The 26,034-nt window shown below is 35.3% G+C and overlaps 1 protein-coding gene and 1 pseudogene across 4 annotated transcripts in view; both read right to left on the bottom strand.

Annotated features, from left to right (window-relative positions):
* cac (calcium voltage-gated channel subunit cacophony) overlaps positions 1-26,034 on the bottom strand; it is a 161,945-nt gene that overhangs the window by 126,010 nt on the left and 9,901 nt on the right. For all 4 annotated transcript variants that reach the window (XM_070110461.1, XM_070110464.1, XM_070110463.1 and 1 more), the window contains exon 2: positions 8,921-9,169. In XM_070110461.1, coding sequence (XP_069966562.1) covers positions 8,921-9,168 — 248 coding nt within the window. In that variant the 5' untranslated portion in view covers position 9,169. The remainder of the gene's footprint in view (positions 1-8,920; positions 9,170-26,034) is intronic.
* LOC138857509 (uncharacterized) lies at positions 19,173-19,805 on the bottom strand (annotated as a pseudogene).

Raw genomic sequence — 26,034 nt, 5'->3', positions numbered from 1 at the left:
CACCACATTAAATCCTTCCCTTAGAAATATTAAAAAATAAGTATTGATAAACAATGAAGCAGTTTTTATTTTTAAAACACTCGTCTGTGCTCTGTGCGCTGACTAACTTCCTGATCTAATTGTGGGAAATATATTTCCTCACTTGCACAGCATCGACTTTTGGCAACGTTCGAATTTTTGAACCATTCAAAGTCTTTGTTCGTCCCTTTAAAATTTTTAGCAAATTTATATATTATATGTATGTACAGCGAAATCAAACTCCCCCCCGTGTCACCGTGACCAGCAGTGTCGTTAAGCTGTCATTGTTGAACTGCGAAGTTACGCAGTCGGCTGCGCTGCCATTAACGACAACGCATTCGCATTGTCTTCGTCATCACACAATTCGTCTTTATTTATATCTTCAGTTTTATGCTCACGTACACTTAAGCCAACACAATATATTATTTTCATTTATCACATCACCGATTCACACACACATTCGCTATGTGTTGGTTGGCTTTATTCACCATAACATTCCAGCGCTGTTATCGGCATTCCCTTAAACCTTCACCACATGTTTACTTCGTGCACGCATGCACTTGTAATCCAGTGTGTGAATAAGAGTTTCTATGCCAGCACGTGCGCAATCCTTCGTTAAGTTTTACTTCCTTTCGATTTACCACTTCCAGTCGTGTACTAAACTCTCTCACACATTTTCTGTGGCTGTGATGTCTCAACGCTCTATATGCTTCTTCTTCTTTACTTTATCCTCATTATTTTTTTTTCGTCCGCCCGATATTAGTTGACATTTATTTATTTTTGGCAAAAATCAAGAATCACCCGACCAAGTGTATAAATATTATAGACTCATCCATCTATGCGGATATTCACATGTATCAGTGACAAGCAATTTCAGTAGAAAATACATTAATAAGCAGTTTAATTTATTAGAAAAATAGGCTAAATCGGAAGTCACCATTTTTGTTTCTTGATACGACGTTGCGTATGCGCGTGAACGTGCCAATCTTTGAGTTATTTTTTATATTCTTTTGGGTAAGAGCCTAAGATTCTAGATCCATCTATCGTCGATGATACTTCCATTTAAATGTATCGGTATTTATATTATTTGTCCACTGAGCTTGGAACTAAATTGTTATGGAGGAGAAGGTCAATGGTTTTTTAAGACGTTTCAATATTTATATTTATGTATATATGGATATTTTCTTCGGTCATAGTTTACTGCCAAAGCATTAGTATACAACTTTGTGAAGATCTGCAAAACTCAAAGCGGTATAAGTAAGAGTTACCCTAAAGAAAAAGCTTATAAAGGTCATAAAATCGATTGCCTACCAAGCAACCAAGCTAAGTCCCAATACTTCACATGATTAGCCTCACATACAGACACTTTTTTGATTTCCAGTGAGTGAAAAAATAAAGGCATCGCATTCCGATCTAGAAACGTCTCATTTAAGCAAGGATAAATAGAACTATTGGTGGCACATTCAAGATGTATCCGTAAACCCTTGGGGGAAACTTGGTTATATTACCGGTATGGAAATATTTACGAAGAAAAAAACATTATTCTAAGTTTACTGAGGTTTCTCCTTGAGTTAATATTCATAAATTCATCTATATTAAATATAAATATTTGCTATTAACTTTTAAAACTTTTAGATTATACAAAAAAGGAACTTTGGCATACTCCAAACAAAATGACGCCTTAATCAGTCACTCCTGCCAGAATATAGTTTCTACTTTCACTAGTAATAATTTAATCTTTAGTTCAATGGAGAAGCTCAAGTATCCAATAAAGTCGGATTTTTCAAACTATACACTATCATTTCGAACTATTGAAAACCTAATGCGCAGGTCATAGTTCTTTATGGAGTCTATTTTTTAAGGGTATTTTCCAGTGATAAAAAATAGTTAAAAATGCCAGCCCGACGATTGATTATTTTCTTTTTGTTTCCGAAACAATGGGAAGAGACATCAGCTGTGTCAACGTTTGATATTGACGGCATTTTTAAAATATAAAATATAACACAATAGCAAGCCTACCCCAAATTTAATGAAATGCGTTTGAACAAAAAATATCAAAAACTTCAAAAAATTTTTCGGTGAAAGTAAAGCAAATTGGTACAATGGCTGCATATATTCAAAACCATGCTGGCTCCATCTACTGAAAGTGTTTATATTTTAATTAGATCTCTCGAACAGTGATATTTCAAACGAACTGATAAGTTAATGAAGATTTACTCCTACTATGCCAACCTATTGTTAATAAATTATCGCATTGCCATTACATTGAGAACTCGGCTAATCTCCGGTTATATTTGAAGAAGCTATGTCATTGCAACCAAATAAAAAAACAAGTCTTTGTAACAAATATCTAGACAAAATATTTTTTCTATACATATTACATCACATTACATGTAAGAGCTAAGCAGTAAGTTAAGTAGCCATAAACATAGTTTAAATCTGAAGACAATTGATTCTAAGCCATAATCTCGAATTTCAAAAACAAAATTTGGTATGTTCTAGTAAAATTACAAAAATAGTATTGAAATATATGAGCCACGGATTATCGAAATCAGGCAATACTTAAGATTTTCTGTTCTCTTACTATGATTAATTATATGGACATCGAAAAACGAATTAACGAAAAGCTATCGTAATAGTAAAATTATTCGTATACAAAACTGTTTATTACAGAATTGTAAGATTCAACCAGGAAGATACCAGCCAATGGCACTTTACAAAAGTTATTACATAGTTTAATGTCCTTTTATTTTTCTTTAACGTTCACGTTTTGTGTAGAAGGAATGAGAGTTAAAAACTCTATATTGACAATTTGTGGTGAACTTCTCAAAAATATTTTGTTTGGAGTTTCAAAAAGAGAGATCTAAGATATTTACTAACTTAGCTCAGATATGAAACAAATTGGCTTGACATCTATATAGAATGCTAGCACAAAATGAATATATCTTGAACGCAAAACAAACAGAAATATTAGCAAAATTTTAAGGATAGAGTGCACAAAAAGGGGAAAGGTATTCGAGTATTTGACGAAACAGGCTAGCATTTTAAGGCAACGCTTTGGTTTTGTATTTTAATATTGTATATTTGTATGGTTAGGTAAGGGTAGCTGGAAATGGGCCAAATTCAACACATGGTGAGCGGGCGAAAGAAAGGCACGTGTCAATGTATTGGTTGAAAATGGTGACGACGGAATTTTAGAGCAGGAAAGAGCACCTTCAATAGTGTAGAACGGGAACAGAAAATGATATAACTGCAGCATATTACAAAAAAATTGCAAACTGACTTGAACTATCTTAGGTTAAAAATAATAATATTTTAAGCGTACATTCGATGATGGTCAACAAGAAAGCGAATACGCTAGCTAAGGCAGCGGCGACGACGATGACGATACCGACATTGTGTGAATGACAGCAGCGGCGACGTTGTGACTGGGTCGCTGCCTGTCCGTTACGTTACTAAGCACCTTTGGATATTTCAGGACAACGCGGGGGGGTTATGCCGAAAATGCCGGAATGGTATCTTGGATGAAAAGAGTGTTGACAAGTGGGACGAGATGCAGGTCATCGTGTAAGTTTCTGCATAATTAATTGTCTTTTTCGGTTAAAGCTTGATCTAATTTTAGTTGCAGTTGAGTACTAATACTTAGTATTGCCACAATCGTTAGTATGAGACTTTGAGTTTTACCATAAAGTTTTTCAGAATTACTTTGCGTTTGCTCAATATTTCCACTTTCATTTATTTATTGTACTTTTTTTTGCGCAAAGACTGGATATTACTTATGTACATGCGTGTAAATTTCTTTGGCGATTTCCAATTTTCATTTAACTTTCGTAGCTGCGTTAAATTTATCGAGTAGCTGAGTAGCACCTGCCACAAAACTCAATGTTCACTAAAATAAACACCAACATTTTAGCACCATCAGCACCATCGCTATATTTTGTGTCGCAAAATTTGAAAACCCCTTTTTTAATTGGAATTATATAGCTATTCGCACACTACTTCACTTTATTTAACACACTTTCGAACTTGTTTACGGTTTTTGCACTCTTTTCATAATGAGCATAAGTGGAAATAAAATTTTCATACTTGCTCCACATTTTCAATATTTTTCATGTAGGTATAAGAATACTCCTCCGCCGTCGGAAGCGTCTCATACACCCTATTTCGTACACACACTTGGCTGCTGCCTATACTTCTTCTACTAATTTTGCTACTGCTCGTGCTGTGGCTGCCACTTTTCACTCCGGTAACACACAGCCCCAACCAAACATCCATGCACCCGTACACCACCCGCTGTCCAACTAACACTCTCTACGTGTATATTGAATTTTCCGTTTATAGCATAGAAAATTTTTTTCCAAATCACACACGAAATTCATTTCAAGATTTTTTCACATTTAACTCTATTTTCATAACTTGAATTTAACACACAAAGTTGAAGTTGCACTTGCTGTTTCTGCAGTTGCATACAATTTTCACTTTTATCCTAGTTTTACCCAATTTTTCTGAGAATTTTCCTAGAGCTATCAACGATTTTGTCTAACCATTCGGGGGAAAATTCAACGAACCTTACACTTCAACTTGGTCACAATGTATTACAAGCAGCTACATTACTGATATTACCGTTATGCATGTGTCGCTGTGTGCGTGTTTCTTGGCTGGCGTTTGCATGTGTGCGTCAGCCAGGCTAGTCAATGTCTGTTGGCATGTTTGTGCGCTATGCGCGCGTGAGCGACCTGGAAGGCCCCAAATAGAACGAAACGAACATATGGCACACGGCGCGGAAGCCTAGTGGATAACCAACTGGCCAAAACGTACACAAAGTATACGTATCCACTTTAAATGCAGCACTGTACGTCTTTTTTCTGCATTGTGCCGTTAGTAACGAGTCATCCCTGTCGCCCATACGGCCGTACCGTTACAATTCGAAAGGAAACAAGGAAGTGCGCCTGCCAACCCTCTTTGCGCAGGGTTCGTTTTGTGGCATTGCCAACGCTAAGTGGCGCTTATGTCAGTTTTGACGTTTCTTCTCGACTTCTAGGTATGCATGTGTATGTATATGTGGGAATTCGAGTGACGTTACGCTGTGGGGGAGAACGGAATGTGGGATAGAAGTTCACGTCACTACGGCTAATTGATACTTTAAACAAAGAGTTTTCCGCCGTAAAACATTAATAGACAATCTAATTCCATAAGCTTGCACTTTATTTCAATGACGACACATCTTTCAGATTAAACAGCACTTCTCAGAAAATCCTATACATATAATTTCACATTTTCTAAATAATTTTCTCGAATTGTTATACCTTGTCTCCTTTACAACTCACAAATAACTGTTTATCACTCTTTTCTACTGGAAATCGCTTTCCTATTTACTTGCTTCCATTCAACTTTTATTGTCATCATAAATCAGCGAAGCCTGATGACAATTTAATACAGAAGGTGGCGCTGTTTAAGTTAGGATTGTTTCCTTTCCTAATAATATAAACCAGATGGCGCTGTTACATATGTCCGAAAGCGGTTTTATTTTAAATACGAGGTGTGTACAGTGCGACACGGCAGTCAGAATGATTGTGTCAACAGTTCTTTCCCAGAAAAATCTAATGAATAGTTTGAATACTTTTGGTTTTTGAAGGAATTAAAGCAAAAGTTAACATAACCTAAAATAACATTGCCTATAAATTTACCATTCCTTATTAATCAAAGCTGTAGAACAAGAGTCCTTTTAGTTCCAATTACAAAGTCTATACGTCAATGGAATTTTAGGTACACCCAAATTCATCCAATGATCGCCAAACTGATCGAAATTAAAATAGTGTTAGCTAGTGTGGTAGGTGTGAGTCGACCACTCCTAACGCTTTGTTTGTAACACCAAAAATTAATTTAGGTACATATAGCGTCATATGTAGTATACCTATGTATATAAATGATCAGGATGACGTGTTGAGTTGATGACTGCTTGTCCGTGGCAAGCGATAACATAAGTAAACATTAGGATATAGTGATGAAACTAGGTAAACATGTTTTTTGGCACCAAGGAGAGGTTGGTATTGCAGATGGGCGGGATCGGACAACTTCCACGCAAACAAGATGCCATTAATAGATAACATATAAAGCTCCATAAATAAACTCCCCAATAAGATACACAAAAATTTTAATAAAGTTTGGTTTTTAAGAGCTGGTATCAAAGTTGAAGAATAGGCGTGACATTGCCTATCATAGATTAAAGCCCATACCTTGGGACTTGCTTGACCATTTACAAACAAATTAGCACTTCGTATCATTATTCTGGTGTCTAAATTACGGTGTGAAAATTGACGAAACATAACCACGCCTCTTCCAATATAACACAATTTTTAATTCCATATTATTCTTTCACTCAACCTCATAAAAATCAAGCCTTCCGATATCGAATATGTGGATCCCAGTGCCTAGGACTAACATTTTATAGAAAATATCGGTCAATGTATGACATATATATAGGGTGATTCATTTCGAGGTTCCTTACTTTATTAGAAAACAAAAACACATAAAATTTAAATTTTGTGGGGAATGTTTATTATTATTCGAAAGAACATTCTTTTTTTTTTTTTGAATATTATCTCTTTCTAATCTTGGCTTTGTCTCAGATGGTCCATCCGCTGAACCCAATTTTCGATGACTCGTTTGAGCATTTCGACTGGTAATGGTCTGAATCGAAGCGGGATTGTCCGCATAGACTTTAGACTTTTCATATCTCCACAGAAAAAAGTCGAACGGTGTGATATCACATGATCTTATTGACATCGACCGGCCCAAAACGTGAAAACATCTCCTGACCGAAGTGTTCTCTCAATAAATCCATTGATTAATGCGATGTGTGGGAAGTGTCGCCATTTTGTTGAAACCAAATGTCTCCGAGATCACGAGCTTCAATCTCAGGCATCAAATATTGACGGTTACGTTCTCACATCACTTTTGAAAAAATATGGACCGATGATTGCACCGGCCCACAAACCACACCCAACCGTTGTTTTTCTGCATGAAATAACAGCTCTTGAATCACTTCAGGTTACATTGAAGCAGAAATGGGCCTCATTGCTGAACAAAATTTGGCTCGAAAACGTCGGATCTTCTTGGAACTCTTCAAGAGCCCATAGAGCGAAGCGATGTCGTTTGGTAAGATCGAGCGGCTTCAGTTCTTGTACAAGTTGTATTGTATGTATATTGTTGTATTTTTGCGCTTTCAATTTAAGATCTCGACGTAAAACAATCGAGTCAATATTCCTCCTTGCCCTTATATGCCTAATATAAAGATTTTTGAACTTCCAGTTTACTTTATACCTAATATAAGGTTTTTAAACTTTCGTTTGGCTTTTTACAATAGACTTCAAGCCGTTTATGTTGGTCACTATATGTGATATTTCAAAGTTTTCATCAACATAGTGCGATCTAGTGCGCTGAATATGAATGAAATTGGTCTAGATCATGGGCCCTTATCCCCAAGGTTGATTTCAATACCAATGATTTAATCCTTTCATCCTTTCATTGAATAATTATTTCATATCAAGTTTTGCCAAAATCTGCAAATATTTCCCGGCTTTGATCCTTGCGAGAGTATAAAATGTTCAGTTATACCCGAACTTAGTCCTTATTTACTTGTCAATAATAAGGTACAATTGATTTTGAATGATTGAAAATAGGTCAAGCAGCTAATGAGTAGGCTTGGTAAATACCTGTTTTCACGAATTTTTACCTCATATCATGAACTGCAATGTTCGTGCCAACATAACGAATTCAACGTAGTATTAAAAATAATTAATTTAAGGGTATCAAGATAACACATCGGTATACAAGTATATAGGAAATTAACATAGTAGTTTTCATGAAACGTGTTCTTTAAATTATTTCCTAGCCTTTTTGTTGAAAGCAAAATCACAACTTAAACGCAACCAGCCATTTCATACATTTTTAGTGGGCAAAAACCATAAATCGCTACAATTTTCCAATAACTTTAAATAAAAATTAAAAATCAGAACATCAATGGTTGCAGGCATTTCGTACTTTGTACTTTGAGCTCTTCCATAGTATTGGACTTGTGTAAGACTTGCGTATGCATATTAAAGTATATGACAATAATTAAGTTACAAAGTTACGTCTGCTATATTTGATTGCTTTTTTGTTGGGATGCTTTATACTCGAGTCTATGTTTTATACCCTTTGTCTACGAGCTGAATCGATGTAGCCATGTCCGTCTGCCTTCCCGTCTGTATATACGCGAACTAGTCCTTCAGTTTTAGAGATATCTATGTGAAAATTTACACACGTTCTTTTTTCCCCAAGAAGCTGCTTATTTGTCGGAACAGCCGATATCAGACCACTATAGCTGCCATACAATGTGAACTATTGAAATAAAGTGCTTATACGGAAAGCTTTTTCATTTGACGTTATATTTTCAAGAAATTTGCAATGATTATTGTCTATAGAAAACCAAAATCTCCAAAGAAATTGCTTATATGGAATAATTTCAGACGATAGCCCTATTTTTCAGCAATAGAAAATCACTATAGTCGGTGTGTCGCACTGGATAGCCGTTATAATGTACTATGATGTTTTAAAACTAAAATCACGATATTATAGACAACATGCAGCACTAAATTAACTGCGATAAGCTCTAACATTCGCCTGCGTCCAAACTTAACCCTTCTGTACGTGGTAATTTAGAAATTGGTGCATATTCAATATTTTAATATGAAGTATGAATTCGAAAACGTATTCCATAAACTATTATCATTCACGCTTTTGACAAGTGTTTACGTCTATGCCAACGGAATTAGAACCATTACAAAACAATATTTTTCTTAGTCGAAATTAAAGTAGAAAGTAAAATGTTCAATAATTTATAATAAAAATAATAACTTACATTATATCTCCTAATTTCAGTCTCGTTTGTATAAGAGCACAGCTTTTGTGGTCACTAGTTGTTACGGCGCGTCTGCGCCTCGGTGGTATTTTTGGCACATATTGCGTATTATACATGCCGATGCTACCGGGGCCTCCGCCACCACTGTCTTCTAAGCTTGCTGTCAACATGCCGCCACTTATACGCACCATTGGCGATGAACCTCTTCGTCGATTCGACATGTGACGTCCGGCAACACCTCCCAACATTCTGTAAAGAAATTTTACATTAATAGTAATACAATTTATTCAGAAAACGGTGTTTTAATATACCATATTTAAATAATATCCTTACATAATTATGATAGGGTTATTTATCTTATCTTTTCTTATTTCAAACTATTTGCTACAATGGAATAAGTTCCTATTAGGATTATACTGGAGTTTTCGACTTGGCTTTTTGAAAAGGCCAATTTGTTACTGATACCGCATTAGGTATCTTAGTAAAAAATTAGACGCTCTATGTCAAGCTATTTTTGTACCTATCATATATGTATGTGGTATTTTTCAGAAAAATTAAATGAATTTAAAATGCCCTATTAAATAAATTCGATTATCTTTGATAAAACGAATATTTATGAATGATTTAATCGGTCAAGCTAAGTTTACTATAATTACTATCATTGATATTGATAAAAATCGGCAAACGAGGATGGTATTACAGCTGAGGAAAATCGTGGAAAGGCTGGACCATTGTCACGGACAGAAAATAACTTCAATCGAAAAGATTTAATGACTAGGTCACAAATGAAGCCCGAAATTTTTTTATTTGGTTTTAATACAGAACGAAAGGAAGGGGCGTATGTAGATAAAATTTCTAAAAAGTCGACGGAATCTTTCCCCTGATAGGTTTAATATGAAAGCTATATCAACCAAACTTAGTGAAAATATCTTCCTTAGCACTTTAGCATTTCATAACGCAGTGTGAAAATAGGCGAGATCGCATATTTCCCATGCCCACCTCCCATACAAATGGTATTTTACTAACCACTAAACGTGCGATAACTCTCTAAGGAAAAACAACGGTTGCATTAAAGCGCAAAGAAAGTAGTTTTGTATCTGAATCGGTATAAGCATTGCGCAAGGGACGTTTCACCATTCACTCCCATTCCTTAGCAACTAATCGATCAATATTAACAATTTTTGGCACATACAATATTATTCTCTTGACATTCTTATATACTCGCAACATATTGATACAGAGTATACTCGTTTCGTTCACCTAACAGTTGTTTGTATCACCTAAAACTAATCGAGTTACATATAGGGTTAAGTTTATATAATAATCCGGGTGACTGTCTGTCCGTCCGTCCGTCGGTCTGTGCAAGTTGTAACTTGAGTACAAATTGAGATATCTTTGTGAAACTTGGTACACATGTTTCCTGGTACAGTAAGACCAGGTTGGTATTGCAGATGGGCGTAATCGGACCGCTGCCACGCCCACAAAACACCATTAATCAAAAACAAATAAATTGCCATAACTAAGCTACACAATAAGATACAAGACTGTTATTTAATACACAGGATCACATTAGGGAGGGGCGTCTGCAGCTTAACTTTTTTTAAGTGGGCGTGGTCCCGCCCCCTAATAAGTTGAATGTGCATATCTCTTATACCACTGAAGCTATAATAACAAAATTCACTGGGAACAAAGGTTTTAGCATCTCTATCGACGGTTTGAAAATTGGTGAAATCGGGTGACAACCCCGCCCACTCCCCATATAATTGTACTGTTAAAAACTACTAAAAGCGCGATAAACACGCCAGAGACATTAAATTTTATCCCTAGGAGGGTATGAGATGACTTTATAGGAACCGCGTTTAAAATTAGTTAGTGGGCGTGGCACCGCCCTTTTTTAGGTGAAAACCCATATCTTGGGATCTGTTTGACCGATTTCAACCAAATTCGGTACATAACATTATTTTCATATTTGTATGTTATAGTGCGGAAATGGGCGAAATCGGCTTACAACCGCGCCTATTTCCCATATAACACCATTTTAAATTTCATCTGATTTTTTCACTTTCTAGTATGCAAATCAAGCAACAATGATTATATCGGCGTAAAATTTTGCGTGAATAATACGTTTAAAGTATGTTACTTTGTTACCAAAAATTGTCTAAATCGAACCAAAACTGTTCAAGAACCTAGACTGAATATGTGGAACCCAGTGCCTATAGTTGACTTCCTACCGAAAATATCGGTCAATCCACAAAGAAATCTCAAACGATTATACCATGTGACTTTGCGAGAGTAATAAATGCTCGGTTACATCCTTACTTGGTATGTTACGGTTTGAAAATAAGCGAAATCCAACTGCAACCACGCCTAGTTAATACCGACTGCACCGAAGCTATAATACCCTTCACAAATACAAATGTTCGTCACAATAACTTGGTTCCGATCGTTCAATTTGTATGGCAGCTATATGATATAGTGATCTGACCTGCACAATTTCTTCGGAGATTACATTGTTGCCTTAAACAATAACTTATGCCTAATTTCGTGAAGATACCTCGTCAAATGAAAAAGTTTTCCATGCAAGCGAGTTATTCTGATCGTTCAGTTAATATAGCAGTTATATGCTATAGTCATCCGATCTATAAAATTTTTACGGAGATTTTATTAGTACCTTAAGCAATAATCCATGCCAAATTTCTTGAGGATACCTCGTCAAATGAAAAGTTTTCCATACAAGTACTTGATTCCGATTGTTCAGTTTGTATGGCAGCTATTTGCTTCTGAGAATAAAAGATTTAGGAAAATGTGCCCAAAATCCCTACTCCATGATACCGTGGCTATGAATCATTATTATTTTTAAGGAATGAGCAAACGGGAATTTATTTGTATTGGAAATGGTTAGAATCCAGTCCCTGCGTAGTAGTACTCACTCACTTCTGATTACTACACTGCGGAGGTGGGTACATCTTTATTTATCAACCACTAATTCAAAAAATCAAGTATAAATAGTATTACAAACAATAGCTGTTGCCGGGTGCGGTGATGTAGAAATTATAATTAGGGCAATTAATTAGGTTCCGTAACCATACCTTCTATAAAATTTTGTGTATATACTCTTGCTTACATTTAAATTGACTTCAAGATACACAAACGCACTTTCACATAACTTATGAACTCACAGAAACCCCACATTTCGTGGCAATCGCCAGCCTTCAATCCGCCATAGTCAGTAAGGCAGCTGAAGACGCCGCTACCCACTGGGAAAGAGCGCCCAAATTATACCCGATGTGCGCCTGGCGCCATCATGTGGTTTTATGTGGCAACTTCTTTCGGCTAACTGGCAAATTAAATTTACCCAAACTGGTTTGATGTGACGACACCAAGAATTTACATGTATTACAGCACCAGTTCGTAACAAAGTTATAAAAACTCATATGTACGTAAACGCATATGTGTGTGGCAGCATACCTCCACTCACAAATTAATAAATTGAATCAACGCGCATATAGGGACCTAGGTTCGGTTCATCGAGCATATTAACAGAAACAAAAATATTCGCATTCGATGGTGTAGACATATGTGTATACATTAGGGTGGCCATGAGGTATGTGGTACTTATTTAGTACTCAGATGCCTCTCTAAAATATACTGATTTAAATTTCAACCAATATCAAACTACTAACACGAAAAGTTAGGAAAACTATAAACCTCAAAATAAACCAGAGTTTCCTCTTTGAGATTACAAAACTTGCTTAAGCAGCTTGAGCCAAATATTAACTGAATAGCTAGCGAGTCGTTTTCGTCTATTAAGATTTTTACTTCAGAAACAATAAGAATCACTGAAGTTCTTAATCCAAAATGGTCTTTTGGAAACTACAATATTATTCAGAAATTCTAATGCAATTACCAAATATTACTGTATATTACCCACCCTACTCTATTTGGATATTACCTGGATCCTGAAAATGGTAGCAGATCTTCATGATAAATTTGATTAAGCTTAAGCATTGGAGGCATGAAGCCATTTGATACAAAGTTAAAAAAGTTTTACTTTTCCACATCTATAAAATCTTGGAGTCTTAATAGAAAACAAAAGAGAAATTAGCCGTTACAATTGCTAAATTCATATCTGAATAACATTGGATTAGGGTTGGTGCACCTCACAGCAGTGTGGCCCAATTCTCTAGAAATATAATGTGACTAAGACCCAAAATAGTACAATATATTATGTCAGACGATGACACTGAACAATATTTTCAATCACAGCCTTGAGTTAGAGTAATTTAAAATACTATATTTAAATGTATATTACTTATTGCCCCGCTTTAAAGCTGATAAATCTTAATATGAATTTTCTTGTAATCAACCAGACTCGTTTATAAATATGTAGGTGTTTTGTTTAAGCAACGTAATCCAAACTGTTGAATATCAAATAGTTTACGCGTTCTACTGCGCGAAAAATTACAATAAGACACGTATTATCTAAACTCTTTATATTTAAAAGTTGAAAGTTGTTAAATAATAATTAATTTTAATTCTATATATTGTCTTTTAGGGAGATGGGTGAAAATTTTAATTCGCACTCAAATTACCTTTCCGTCTTCGGTACGGACGAATCTTTCTCGCTCTAATCTTTTTAATATATGTATATGAATCTATACCTCGATGAATTTATGATTTTAAAGCACTAATTGAAGACTGGGCAACGCGTTTAGTAGATTTAATTACAGTTACCAATTTGTAACTTTCAAAAGGTATTTATACATAGGTCTTCATTTTGTGGTAGCAGTTATAGTCTCGCAATAAGCGGCGCAAAATATAATAGGTATGTTTATCGGTTTTTCTGTTAGATAAATTGATTTTAAAGCAGCTATTTCAGATATTAGGCAAAGTTTCTTAATAAAATTAATTCAGCTCCGTGGCTTATAGTATAGGGTGAAACCCACGATTCAAAACTGCTTTTCCTACTACTACTACTCAGAAATAATAGGTACATGAAATAAAATTGCAGCTTTAAATCGTGGTTTTTTTTCAATTTCTAAAGAAACCTTTCCATAGTGATCCATATATTTTTTATAACATCAAAAAGTGGAAATTTGAGCAAAAAAAAGATTACTGATTTAAAAAAAAAATCTGAAATTTTGATGTGAGAGTTTTTGATTAAAAATTAGGGTTTTTTGAAAGAATTTTAAGTCGAAATACAGTTTCCTCTTTGCTATTTTAAATCAAATCAGTAAGGAAGGGCTCAGTTCAGTTGTAACCGAACATTTTATACTCTTGCAACTTGCAGGATCAAAGCCGGCTAAATACCTTCAGGTGTTAGCAAAAGCGGTCCAACTTTATTGTTCGATAAAACGGTGAATGGATTACAATCCAATTTGGTTCATATTATCTTATTTTGAAGGTCATAGACTCATTCAATTGTATGACTATATTTCATTCCCGTCAGCGAAAAGTATACTAAAATCATTGAGGGCATAGAAATTAAAGGGCTGATTGCATTAATTTTTGCCATTGCTAAGGTATACTTGAAAACAAATTTTCAAGCAATTTTATAAATGCTTGTATATACACATATAAGCATACCATACATTCATATACATGGAGTAAAGTTAGCCAGATCCTTCAAAATCCTGAATATCAGTTATAAAATACACTGTTATTAGAAAAACACGATTTTCCAATTTTAATTAAATAACTAGCACATTGGCCGATATATGTAATATAAAGTCAACTGGAATTTCGAAAATCTTTAAATTATTTACATATAAAGGGGCTAAGAGAAATATTGATCCGATTCAACCCATTTTTGACAGAAGGGTATATTATTATCCAAGAAACATTTTCCCCGAATTTCAATAATACCATATACCATATGGTATATCTCATAGACTGACCGATATTTTCGTCAAAAAGTTAGCCATACGCACACGGGTCCGCATATTTAGCGTCTGGGTTCTTGAAAAGTTTTAGTCCGATTTCGACACTTTCTGAGTGTAAGATTAAATACCTATTTTTTCAAAGTTTTATCTACTACATCGATTGGTTCTGGTTTTATATACTGGAAAGTGAAAGAATCAGATGTATTTTAAAATTGTGTTATATGGGAAGTAGGGTGGTTTTGTCTGATTTCGCCTATTTTAATACGGTTATGTAGGAATGTCAGGATAATACTACATACCAAACTTGGTTGAAATCGGTCGAGTTGGTCCCGAGATATGGATTTTCACCAAAATGTGGGCGGTGCCACGCCCCCAGTCCAAATTTGACACCGGCTCCAAAAAAGCCCGCTTGTACCATCTCGGATGTAAAATTTTATGTCTCTAAAGCATTGAGTTATTGATTTATCACACTTTTAGTAGTTTTTAACAAAACCGTTGTATAGGGAGAGGGCATTTTCGCACTGTCGATAGGAGCTTTTAAAGAATTTGTTCTGAGCGAATTAAATGATTATATCTCTGGTGGTTTAGGAAATATGTACATTAAACCTCTTAGAGATCCTTTAGTGCTTATTTATGGCATTTTATAGGGTTTAGATTAATGGCATTTTATGGGCGTGGCAGTGGTTTGATTACGTCCAGCAAATTTCACTGCGATATCTCAATTTTTACTCAAATTACAGCTTGCCAAGACAGACCGACGGACGGATGGACAGACAGTCAGCCGGATTTCAACACGTCTCGTCACCCTGATAATTTATATATAGTCATATAACTCCATATCTATCTCGAGTAGTTTTGAATGATACAAACAACTGTTACGTGAACAAAACTAATAATGCTACAGAGTATTGCAAGTGCATAAAAATACAGTACACTTGGGACTAGAAGGTGAGTACACCAAATTTCGTGAAAGGACAAAATGTTGGCTAACATAAAAAGAAAACATTCAAAAACTTGGTTATTTGAATTTTTCACATAAATTTTGAGGTTCTGTTAAAAAAGTCTAAATACAAAAGTTGTAGATCTTTTCATTACCTACAACATTACGATATAACTTTTTTCTGTAGGACTCGCGGTTTGCAGGAAATCGAGATAAACTCTTTTTGACTCTTAAAAATTCAACCTCATATTGCCCGTAAATTATATTTACTTTAATATTTGTTATTTTATCATTCATTTCCGAAGCCTTCAAAGGTTTTGCACTAGTCTAAATACGAAGTTTGATTTTCCTCATAAGTTTTATGGACTTACTGTAAATTTATTTTTGTTTTTAGAGTTTGAATAATTACAAATGCTATTCGAATTAACATAAAATATTACAACAAAAACTAACCTGCCATTGAGTAATCTTTGCTTAATATATGTACATGAAACCAAAAGTAAGGAAGAGATAAGTTCGGACGCGAAATTAACACAGTATAGCAACCATTAGGCAACAGAATACCAAAATGTACTTTACGAGCGGATATCGACTACCTACCGTAGGCAATTGAGACGTCTTTTGCCACTTTGTTTATATTATCGAATACTATCCAACTGATTATAGTAAGAAGCTGCTCCAAAACAATTTTATTTACATTGTATAAGTATACGAATTTTTATTACATTCATGTTTTCGTTTTAAAAACAGTCCCTATTCGATATTATTCACTTATGAGAGCGCTTTTTTCAATCACACTTCTCAAACTCGATTTTTGGGATAGCCTTCAGCTCTTTCATCGATGCACTTTAATGTCATCTATCTTGTAAAACGACTGCCTTTTAAGGATCTCTTTATTTTTGGAAATAGGAAAAAGTCACACGGAGCCATGTCTGGCGAATATGGAGGCTCGGGCATCATTACAGTATTGTTTTTGGCCAAGAATTCATAAACACGCAACGAAGTTTAACCTCTTAGCAAAAGAAAATCATTAAGCTAATGAAAACACATCTAACCTTAGCGCCTGCTACAGACAAAGTAAGTAATGTATGCAGCTGAAAGATTTATCGTACCTCAAAAACCAAGCCGGCGAAATAACGAAAATCATTCAATATACTACTATAATATATCCCATATTATACGTTCAGTTAATTTCACTTAGATATCTTACTCATGGATCAATATATACAGAACTAGTAAGGAAGGGCTAAGTTCGGATGTAACCGAACATTTTATACTCTCGCAAAGTCAAATGGTATACTCGTTTTAGATTTCTTTGTGGATTTTGCCGCCTTGTTCTATGTTGACTGATATTTTCGGTATAAAGTCAACTTAAGGACTGAGGTCCACATATGCAGTACCTAGGGGCTTGAACAGTTTCGGTTCAATTTAGACAATTTTTGGTCACAAGGTGGTATACTTTAAACGTATTATTCACGCAAAGTTTAACGCCGATAAAATCATTGTTGCTTGATTTGCATAGTGGAAAGTGAAAAATTCAGATGGAAATTAAAATGATGTTATAAGGGAAATAGGCGTGGTTGTAATCCGCTTTCGCCTATTTTCGTACTATAACATTGAAATATGAGAAGAATATTATGTACCAAATTTGTTTGAAATCAGTTAAGCAGATACTAAGATATGGATTTTACTATCTAATTTTGAAGTCGGTTCCTATAAAATCATCTTATACCATCCCAGAGATAAAATTGAATGTCTCTGGCTTGTTTAGTGCTTGATTTATCGCGCTTTAAGTAGTTTTTAACAGTACCGTTATATGGGGAGTGGGCGGGGTTGTCACCTGATTTCACCCATTTTTACACGGTCGATAGAGATGCTAAAAACATTTGTTCCCAGTGAATTTTGTTATTATAGATTCAGTGGTATAGGAGATATGCACATTAAACTTATTAGAGGGCGGGACCATGCCTACTTTAAAAAAATCTTAACTGCAGATACCCCTTCTTAATACGATGTATACCAAATAAGAGCCATGTATCTTGTTGTGGAGCTTAGTTATGGCAATTTATTTGTTTTTGATTAATTGCGGTTTGTGGGCGTGGCAATGGTCCGATTACGCCCATCCACAATACCAACCGTCTTATGGCGCCCAGGAACATGTGTACCAAGCTTCATCAATATATATAGATTTTTACTCAATTTACAGCTTGCACAGACGGACGGCCGACAAACAGTCACTTGGATTTCAACTCGTCTCTCTATCCTGATCATTTATGTATATATAACTCTGTATCTAACTCTATTAGTTTGAGGTGATACAAACAACCGTTAGGTGAACAAAATTATTATACCCTGTTATATGAACTCACCTCGTATAGCTGATAAAATGATATGATCATTGTGGATGGGTTTGTAAATATGGGTGGATGGGTAAATAATTTTGAAATTTCTTTAAAATAATAAAATCGGAGCAATTTCTCAATGAACGTAAGCATAATGACTTTAAATTTTATTGGACGTCAGTTCTTTTTACATTTTGAATTCTTGCACACATTTGAATGCTGCCTAATACTCTGAAGAATGCTTATCAAAAATGAAAACTCTGGGTTGTTATCTGCGTTTTCAAGTAGAGTAGCTGTAATAGATCGCAAATTAAATTCTGCTCAAGTATCGAACGCAAGAATAAACGCTATCCAACCGTAGCGATGTAAACCATTATATTCGAAATATGCGCCCTGTGTGCAAATTTTTTTTAATTATATTGATTTTTATCACATTTTACTAAGCGAAAGAAACTCAACTTATCTTATTATACACTTACTTACTCCTAACTGGTGATCCAAGTAGAACCACTTTTTAACCTTTTTTTGACTAATCACGTGTTAGTCGTGTCAAGCTGTCATGTCATTTTTGTTCAATATTGTTTGTCATTTCACCATTTGTCGTCGCCTAAACAACGTTTACAGATTGTTGAACTTAATTGCGAAAAGTCACATTCTGTAAAGAATGTGTTTCGTGTGCTACGCTCAACTTATGGGGTTATATTATGACCCAAAACTGTATAGGCATATTATGGTATCTTTTAACTATATTTTATTTGGAAAAGAGGTACAGCTATCTCAGGGAGCTTTCTGTCAAAAAAGACGTTTTGCGGAGACCCCTATATCTCTGAACTGAATCATCTAAAATTAAAAGCCAAACAGATTTCGTTAAAGGAATGTTAAATCTAGTAATTAATCGAAGAAAAAAGCAAAATAAAATTATTTGACAAAATGGCGGTTTCTCAAAAAAAATCGGGTTTTCACCGAAATTTCGGCCTTAAAATGTTTTTAAAACACAAATATTGTATTTATCAGAGAAAAAAATTTTCGATTAATTACTAAAAAATATAATTGAGATAATCGGTTTAGCCGTTTTCGAGTAATGTTGGTCACCGACTTTGAAAACACCATTCTGAGAAAAACGCGTTTAAAGCCATTCTTCCATCTCAGAGGCTCTCACGCACTTTGCGATCGGAACTGCTCACCCGCTGCCTATCTTCTTTTTTGGCATATGAATGCGCATTAGGCCCAAGATAATTCCTATTGCCTTCATATAATACAAATGCCATTCTTTCATTAAATATGCCGTCAGCTATGTATGGCCGGAACAATTTTGGGAGAGATTTTTCAAATCAGTTGATTGTAGCTGTCGTTGTTGTTTTGGTTAAAACCACCTACACATTTTTCTAATAAATTCGCACTGCTGAGATCTGTAAAAATCGGACGTATAGCCTCAGCAACATCTTCTGATAATGGCTCATAATCATGTTCGAAAGTGGATAATTGATTAGCAGCTGCAGCCCTCCGCCAGTTGCACCATGAGTCTGGTCCATCCGGGCACTTGTCGTGCGGTTTTTCGTCAGTTGAACACTAATGGTAATATGTGGCCAAGATAGCATTATACATTTTTTTTAATGGAATAACAATTTCTCCTTATTGCTAAGCTATAAACTGTCAACTAATCGATCATTTTTCCAGTAAGTTTGCCTTTTCCACCCAGAGTTTTTTTAGTATTTTTTTTTCTTTTTTTGTTTTCAACTGTTTCAACATTTTTTTTTTGACACAATATCAGAGTAGCGTGTCTATTTGTTTCTGTACGTGTGTAGGTATAAAAAAACAACCACACTGTTGATTTACACATCTAAATACATTAAAAGGGAGCATTTACAAGAGGCAGGTGCATAAAAGGGACAAAGAGCAACCAGTTTGGTGGTTTTAGGCCGTCGTCCATATTTCTTCAAAAATGATGCCGGCGAGACCGTAACCGTCAATGGCAACCGTTATCACCCCATGATTACCGCCTATTTGATGCCTGAGATCAATCAATGGATTTATTGAGAGAACACTTCGGTCAAGAGATGTTTTCACGTTTTGGGCCGGTAGATTGGCCACCAATATTATCATCACACCGTTAGACTTTTACCTGTGGGGATATGTTAAGTCTAAAGTCTATGCGAACAATCCCGCTTCGACTCAGGCCTCAGAAAGCAAAACATCACGCGGGTCATTCGCCAGTTACCAATCGAAATGCTCAAACGAAAATTGGACTCAACGGATGGACCATCCGAGACGTAGCAGCGGCCAATATTTGAAAGAGATAAACATTCCCTACCTAATTTGAATTTTCTGTTTTTTGTTTCTTAAAAAAGTAAGGATTCTCAAAATGGATCACCCTATACAATAACCCATGCCGCCATTTTTCTTTTCCGCGAAAACTGATTTAGTTTTTTGCATATATATATATTTGGTCAGTTTTTTTCGATCTTTCTTCTTAATCCCTTAGGAAATAAGAAAAATGACTGCGTTCTGAAGCAGCCTTTCTAACAAAGCATCCTAAAGAAAATACGAGTTGTACATTTGTGAAGAGGATGGTCAGACCAGTATGTAAAAATTAAAAAGATGGACGACAGGCCATAAAGAGGGAGGAATTACGTGTCATCTATAAGTGAGGTCAAATAAAGTTGTAAAAAAAGGGTTTACTGAAGTCAGCTAAAATGCTTTATGCCAAAAATAATTATAATTGGATACTGCCAAAAGACAATGATTCGAAACATAGGAGCAGACTCTGTACTCGAGAGAAACAAGAAAACCATATTGTTTGTATAGATTGGCCGAGTTAGAGAATTTAATGAAAGGCAAAATATCAAAACAGGATTTAACGTCAACAACAGAATTCATTCGGCTACTCCAATATACATGGAGGTTGCTTCATATGCGGAAAATTTAGTTGCCAGTTGCCGTCAAAGATGTCAGACTACAATAGACAACGCTGGAGATTGGAGCAAGAATTAAATAAACTTCAGCTAGAATTACAACATAGTTTCCAATAAACGCTACATATATTTAGCAAATCGCAAACTTTATTTTTTTAACGCACTGTATATATATACTTTACAGGGTCTCCGACGTTTCCTTCCGGGTGTTATAAGCTTGATTCCAAACATAATATGCCCTGCTCAAGGTATAAATATTGGCCAACATAATGTTACTACCATATTTCACGTATTGACCAACATACATATATGTATGTATGGAATAAATGCAGCTGGAAAGTCAGTTATGGTGCTATTCGGTATATGTGTGCTACGTTCGGGATAAATAACTTGCCACTATTTATCTAACAGATTTGTCATTTACGAAGCACAAATGCTAAGTTTAATTTTTTTACACTATCCATTAAAAAATAAAAGAGCTGAGGCATTCAGAATGGTGCTCTATGGAGCCCATTTCTAAAATGTTCAAAGTACTCAAGTATTTTATGAAATCTGAAATTCCTCATAGATTCCCTGCTGACTGTTAAATAATTTACTATATCCGTTTGAGCTCTTGCTCTATCCTATCTTCAGTTAAATTTATAGGCAGTTCATAATTAAACAGTTATCGCACTTTTAGTAGTTTCAAGATTTATTCAAGCTTGTGACTGAGTTATAGCCATTTCGGCCGACAAAGTTTTGCAGGCGTGGAAATTGTCGATTTCGCCTATTTTCTCATCAGAGTATCAGAGCATACATAAGCCCCTACATCAAGAGTCTTCAAGATAATAATCAGCTGAATTATACATGATGTTATCGCTCAAACCAACAGGCGGATAGCCGAATGAACATACATCAGTTCATCTTGACATATTGACCATTTCGACACATATTACAAACAACGGTTAGGTGACCAAAACTCGGTGCTACAAGTTGCGAGAGTATACAAATGATCGCTTGCAGGGCTGTTTTTAAACAAAGTACATCTTTTAGGAAAATGTGGTATCTAGTCCAACATGTATACTAGGGTAGGTCAAAATAAAACAGATGTTTTTTTTCGCTTCGTTCTCAAAAAAAATTGTTGATTGATACCTCTCTGAAGGCTCTCCAATTGTGAGCTCTTAATTGTAATAGGAAGTTCCTCCGCCTAAAGGTTTTCTAGTTTTTCTTATATTATCAGATAGAAAAATTCATATCTCGATTCCAACTATTTAAAAATATATCTCGTTTTATAAGTTTTTTTTTTAAATTGAATGCTCTACAAAATGGTCTCTTATAGTTTTAGAGATATGCATCTTTTTTCTGATAGTAAGAAAAAAAGAATTCCGTTACAATTAAGAGCTCATACTTGGAGAGCTTTTCTCAGAGGTGCTTATCAACCAATTTTTAGAGCACGAAGCGAAGAAAATATTATTTTTTTTACCTACCCTAATGTATACACGTTTCTACATATAACTTAGACTACCGAAATCGTTTGTGGCGAAATTTCAGTAATTCACTTACTATTATCTCCCCCATTGAAAATGATATCGCAGCCGCCATTACTACTTCTAAAACGTGCCATAACAATCCCTTTTTAACTTACAGACAGTTTTATATGATTTATTACAGCCATGCGTTTACCGAACGTTACAATATGCGTTTCACTTGAATGTGAAAACAAATACAAACGTACATACTTGTATATAGACTCGAATACTAACATAAATCAGCATTAATATAAACATCAGCGTATGCAACCACCTTTAAACATATACTCACTTTTAATATAGAGTTTCACAAATATGTATTTGCAATAAACCACCCAACGCCAAATGGCACATACTTTTGGCTGGGCAAATATGATTGCACGATTAGGCTTATCAATACCATCACGTATGGAACCACTGATTGTGGGTGTGCTAACAACCGTTTGGTGACAACCTGTTGCTTATCCGCACATCCATATGGCAGATGGAAGAGCTTGCTGTCTTGCCTTATGATAGGGCAAACTAAATAGTTTCAAACAAGCGCTTTTATTTGCAGTTACATTCAAGTTCATATATAAATAAAACTCTGCATATATGTACACTAGGTAGAAAAAGTCTCCGCTTACTGGGTACAAAATTTTTTAAGCTAAAATATTATAAAAGTTTGACCAATTAATTTTTTGTGTTATTAAACCATACCTTTGCATTTAAAAAAATGTTTCAATAACTCAATAAACAAAAGCCACAGAGTTCATTGTCATTTTAAAAACAATTAATATCAAGAAATCACAATGATGTCAAGTAATTATAAAACGTTTAAAAGCTGGTGGCATATCCTCGAAATTTTAGAACTTCCGGTATACGTTTAGCAATGGAATGTACTAATTTCCTCGTATCTTCAGCCGAAATTGTACTCCATTCATCCAATAAAACGATCTTGAGCATTCTTTTGCTGGTAATTGTATGTGTGCGAATAAACGCTAATTCTGCTGTATGCTTAGGGTCAAAAAAACCGGTTTGGCAATCCTAATTTGTTAGCACTTTGCTTCATTTGTCAATTTAAAATATTTAGATAACCAAATTTATTGATTATATTTTTGATAAACTCAATGCCACCAACTCCACTTGCTGCCATACACCCCCTCAATTGAACTCCACCCCCACCATGCTTTACGGTTGAAGTAAGATTTCGCGTTTTTTCGCCCCACCATCTGTGTTCCTTTTATTCTAAATATACAAGATTTGGTCTCCTCCTTCCATAAAACCGATTCCCAGAAAGATATAGGCTTGGTTATATGTTCGTTTGCGAAAGCAATGCGTTTCATAAGATTTTTTAAAGAAATGAATGGATATTTGCGTGCCACTCGTCCATAATATCCAGCCCTTTTAATATTTTTCTTACTGTGTCGCTGCATATTGTTTTTTTAAATCATAGATTTACATCTTTTGCTATTTGGGAAGCGGCTAAACGCGGATTAACCTTTACAAGAGATATAACTTTGCGTGTTTTTCGTTCCAGTTTTTTGAAAGTCTGGGTGACATATCGCACTGATGACTCCGCTCTGTTGACAACTCGTCCAATTTCACGAAAGCTTTCACCGTCCTCCTTAAATATTAAAAATATTTTCCGCTCATCAACACTTTCTTCTTCTTTGCCTTCTGCACTCATTTAGACTAACGCTGAATAATTCGAAAAAATACACACAAATTGCAGATTTTTCCTTCGATTATCTAAATCTGTTTTATTGACAACAACGTACAAAAAATTTACAAGTCTTAAACGCGTGGAAACTATAATAAACTAATGTAATAAGCAGTGAGCGGACACTCTTTCTGCTTATTCTGTATACTCTTAACTTTGCAAACGCACATGAACGCGGCGACGCTATTAGTATGCGCATCTGATATTCTGAAAAGAACTTCAAAAACGCATATATTTTATAAATATTTTTTATTCAAACACATTCCACGAATTGGTGAGCGGAGACTTTTTCTACCTAGTGTATGTATATATAAACAGTTTATAAATTTGCATACATTGCATGTATGTGTATACATAATACGAAATATCCAATTTAAAACACTACTTTCGTTCAATTCAAGGGTGAAACTATTGGTCTGGCGCTGTTATGCAAGTAAAGGCAATTTTGAATTGATAAGTCAAACTTTAATTAAGCTGATATTCACTCATATCAGACATATGTCTATATTTACATAAAGGATATTGGCAGGTAAGATAAATTTGTGGGTATTTATTCCACTAGAGAGGTGCGTACACACAAACTAGTACAAATGTATTTTAAAGCTGTTTTATTTCAGAGGCATTAAAACCCAATTTTGGCAAACGTCAAGCAAAACTTTGCTGGAATTAGTGGCATATGTATAAAAAAAATAAATTCCGCATATTTGAAATAAATTAAAACAAGTAAGGAAGGGCTAAGTTCGGATGTAACCGAACATTTTATACTCTCGCAAAGTCAAATGGTATACTCGTTTGAGATTTCTTTGTGGATTGACTGATATTTTCGGTAGAAGGTCAACTATAGGCACTGGGGCCCACATATTTAGTACTTAGAGGCTTGAACAGTTTTGGTTCGATTTAGACAATTTTTGGCCGCAAGGTGGCATACTTTAATTGCCTTATTCACGCAAAGTTTTACCCCGATATAATCATTGTTACCTGATTTGCATAGTGGAAAGAATCAGATGGAATTGAAAATGGTGTTACATGGGAAGTAAGCGTGGTTGTAGTCCGATTTCGCCCATTTTCGCACTATGGCATAGAAACATGAAAAGAACGTTATGCACCGAATTTGGTTGAAATCGGTTGAGCAGATCTCAAGATATGGGTTTTCACCTAAAAGTGGGCTGTGCCACGCCCACTGTCTAATTTTGAACGCGGTTCCTATAAAGTCATCTTATACCATCTCAGAGATAAAATTTAATGTCTCTGGCGTGTTTAGTGCTTGATTTATCGCGCTTTTAGTAGTTTTTAACAGTACCGTTATATGGGGAGTGGGCGGAGTTGCCACCCGATTTCAACTATTTTCACACCGTCAATAGAAGTGCTAAAAACATTTGCTTCTAGTGAATTTTGTTATTATAGCATTAGCGGTTTAGGAGATATGCACATTAAACCTATTAGAGGCGGGACCACGCCCACTTTTAAAAAAAAAATTTTAACTGCAGATGCCCCTTCCTATTGTGATCCTGTATACTAAATAAGAGTCTTGTATCTTGTTGAGGAGCTTAGTTATGGCAAGTTATTTGTTTTTGATTAATGGCGTTTTGTGGGCGTGGCAGTGGTCCGATTACGCCCATCTGCAATACCAACCGTCTCACGGTACCATGAAATATGTCTACCAAGTTTCATAAAGATATCTCAATTTTTACTCAAGTTAGAGCTCGCACGGACGGACGGACAGACGGACGGACGGACAGACGGACGGACGGACAGACAGTCACCCGGATTTCAACTCGTCTCTTCATCCTGATCATTTATATATATATAACCCTATATCTAACTCGAT

This window comes from Bactrocera oleae, chromosome 5 (genome assembly GCF_042242935.1).
Source record: "Bactrocera oleae isolate idBacOlea1 chromosome 5, idBacOlea1, whole genome shotgun sequence".
NCBI classification, from domain to species: domain Eukaryota; kingdom Metazoa; phylum Arthropoda; class Insecta; order Diptera; family Tephritidae; genus Bactrocera; species Bactrocera oleae.
The sequence above is the reverse complement of the archived record's forward strand: the minus strand, read 5'-3'. Positions and strand labels throughout refer to the sequence as shown.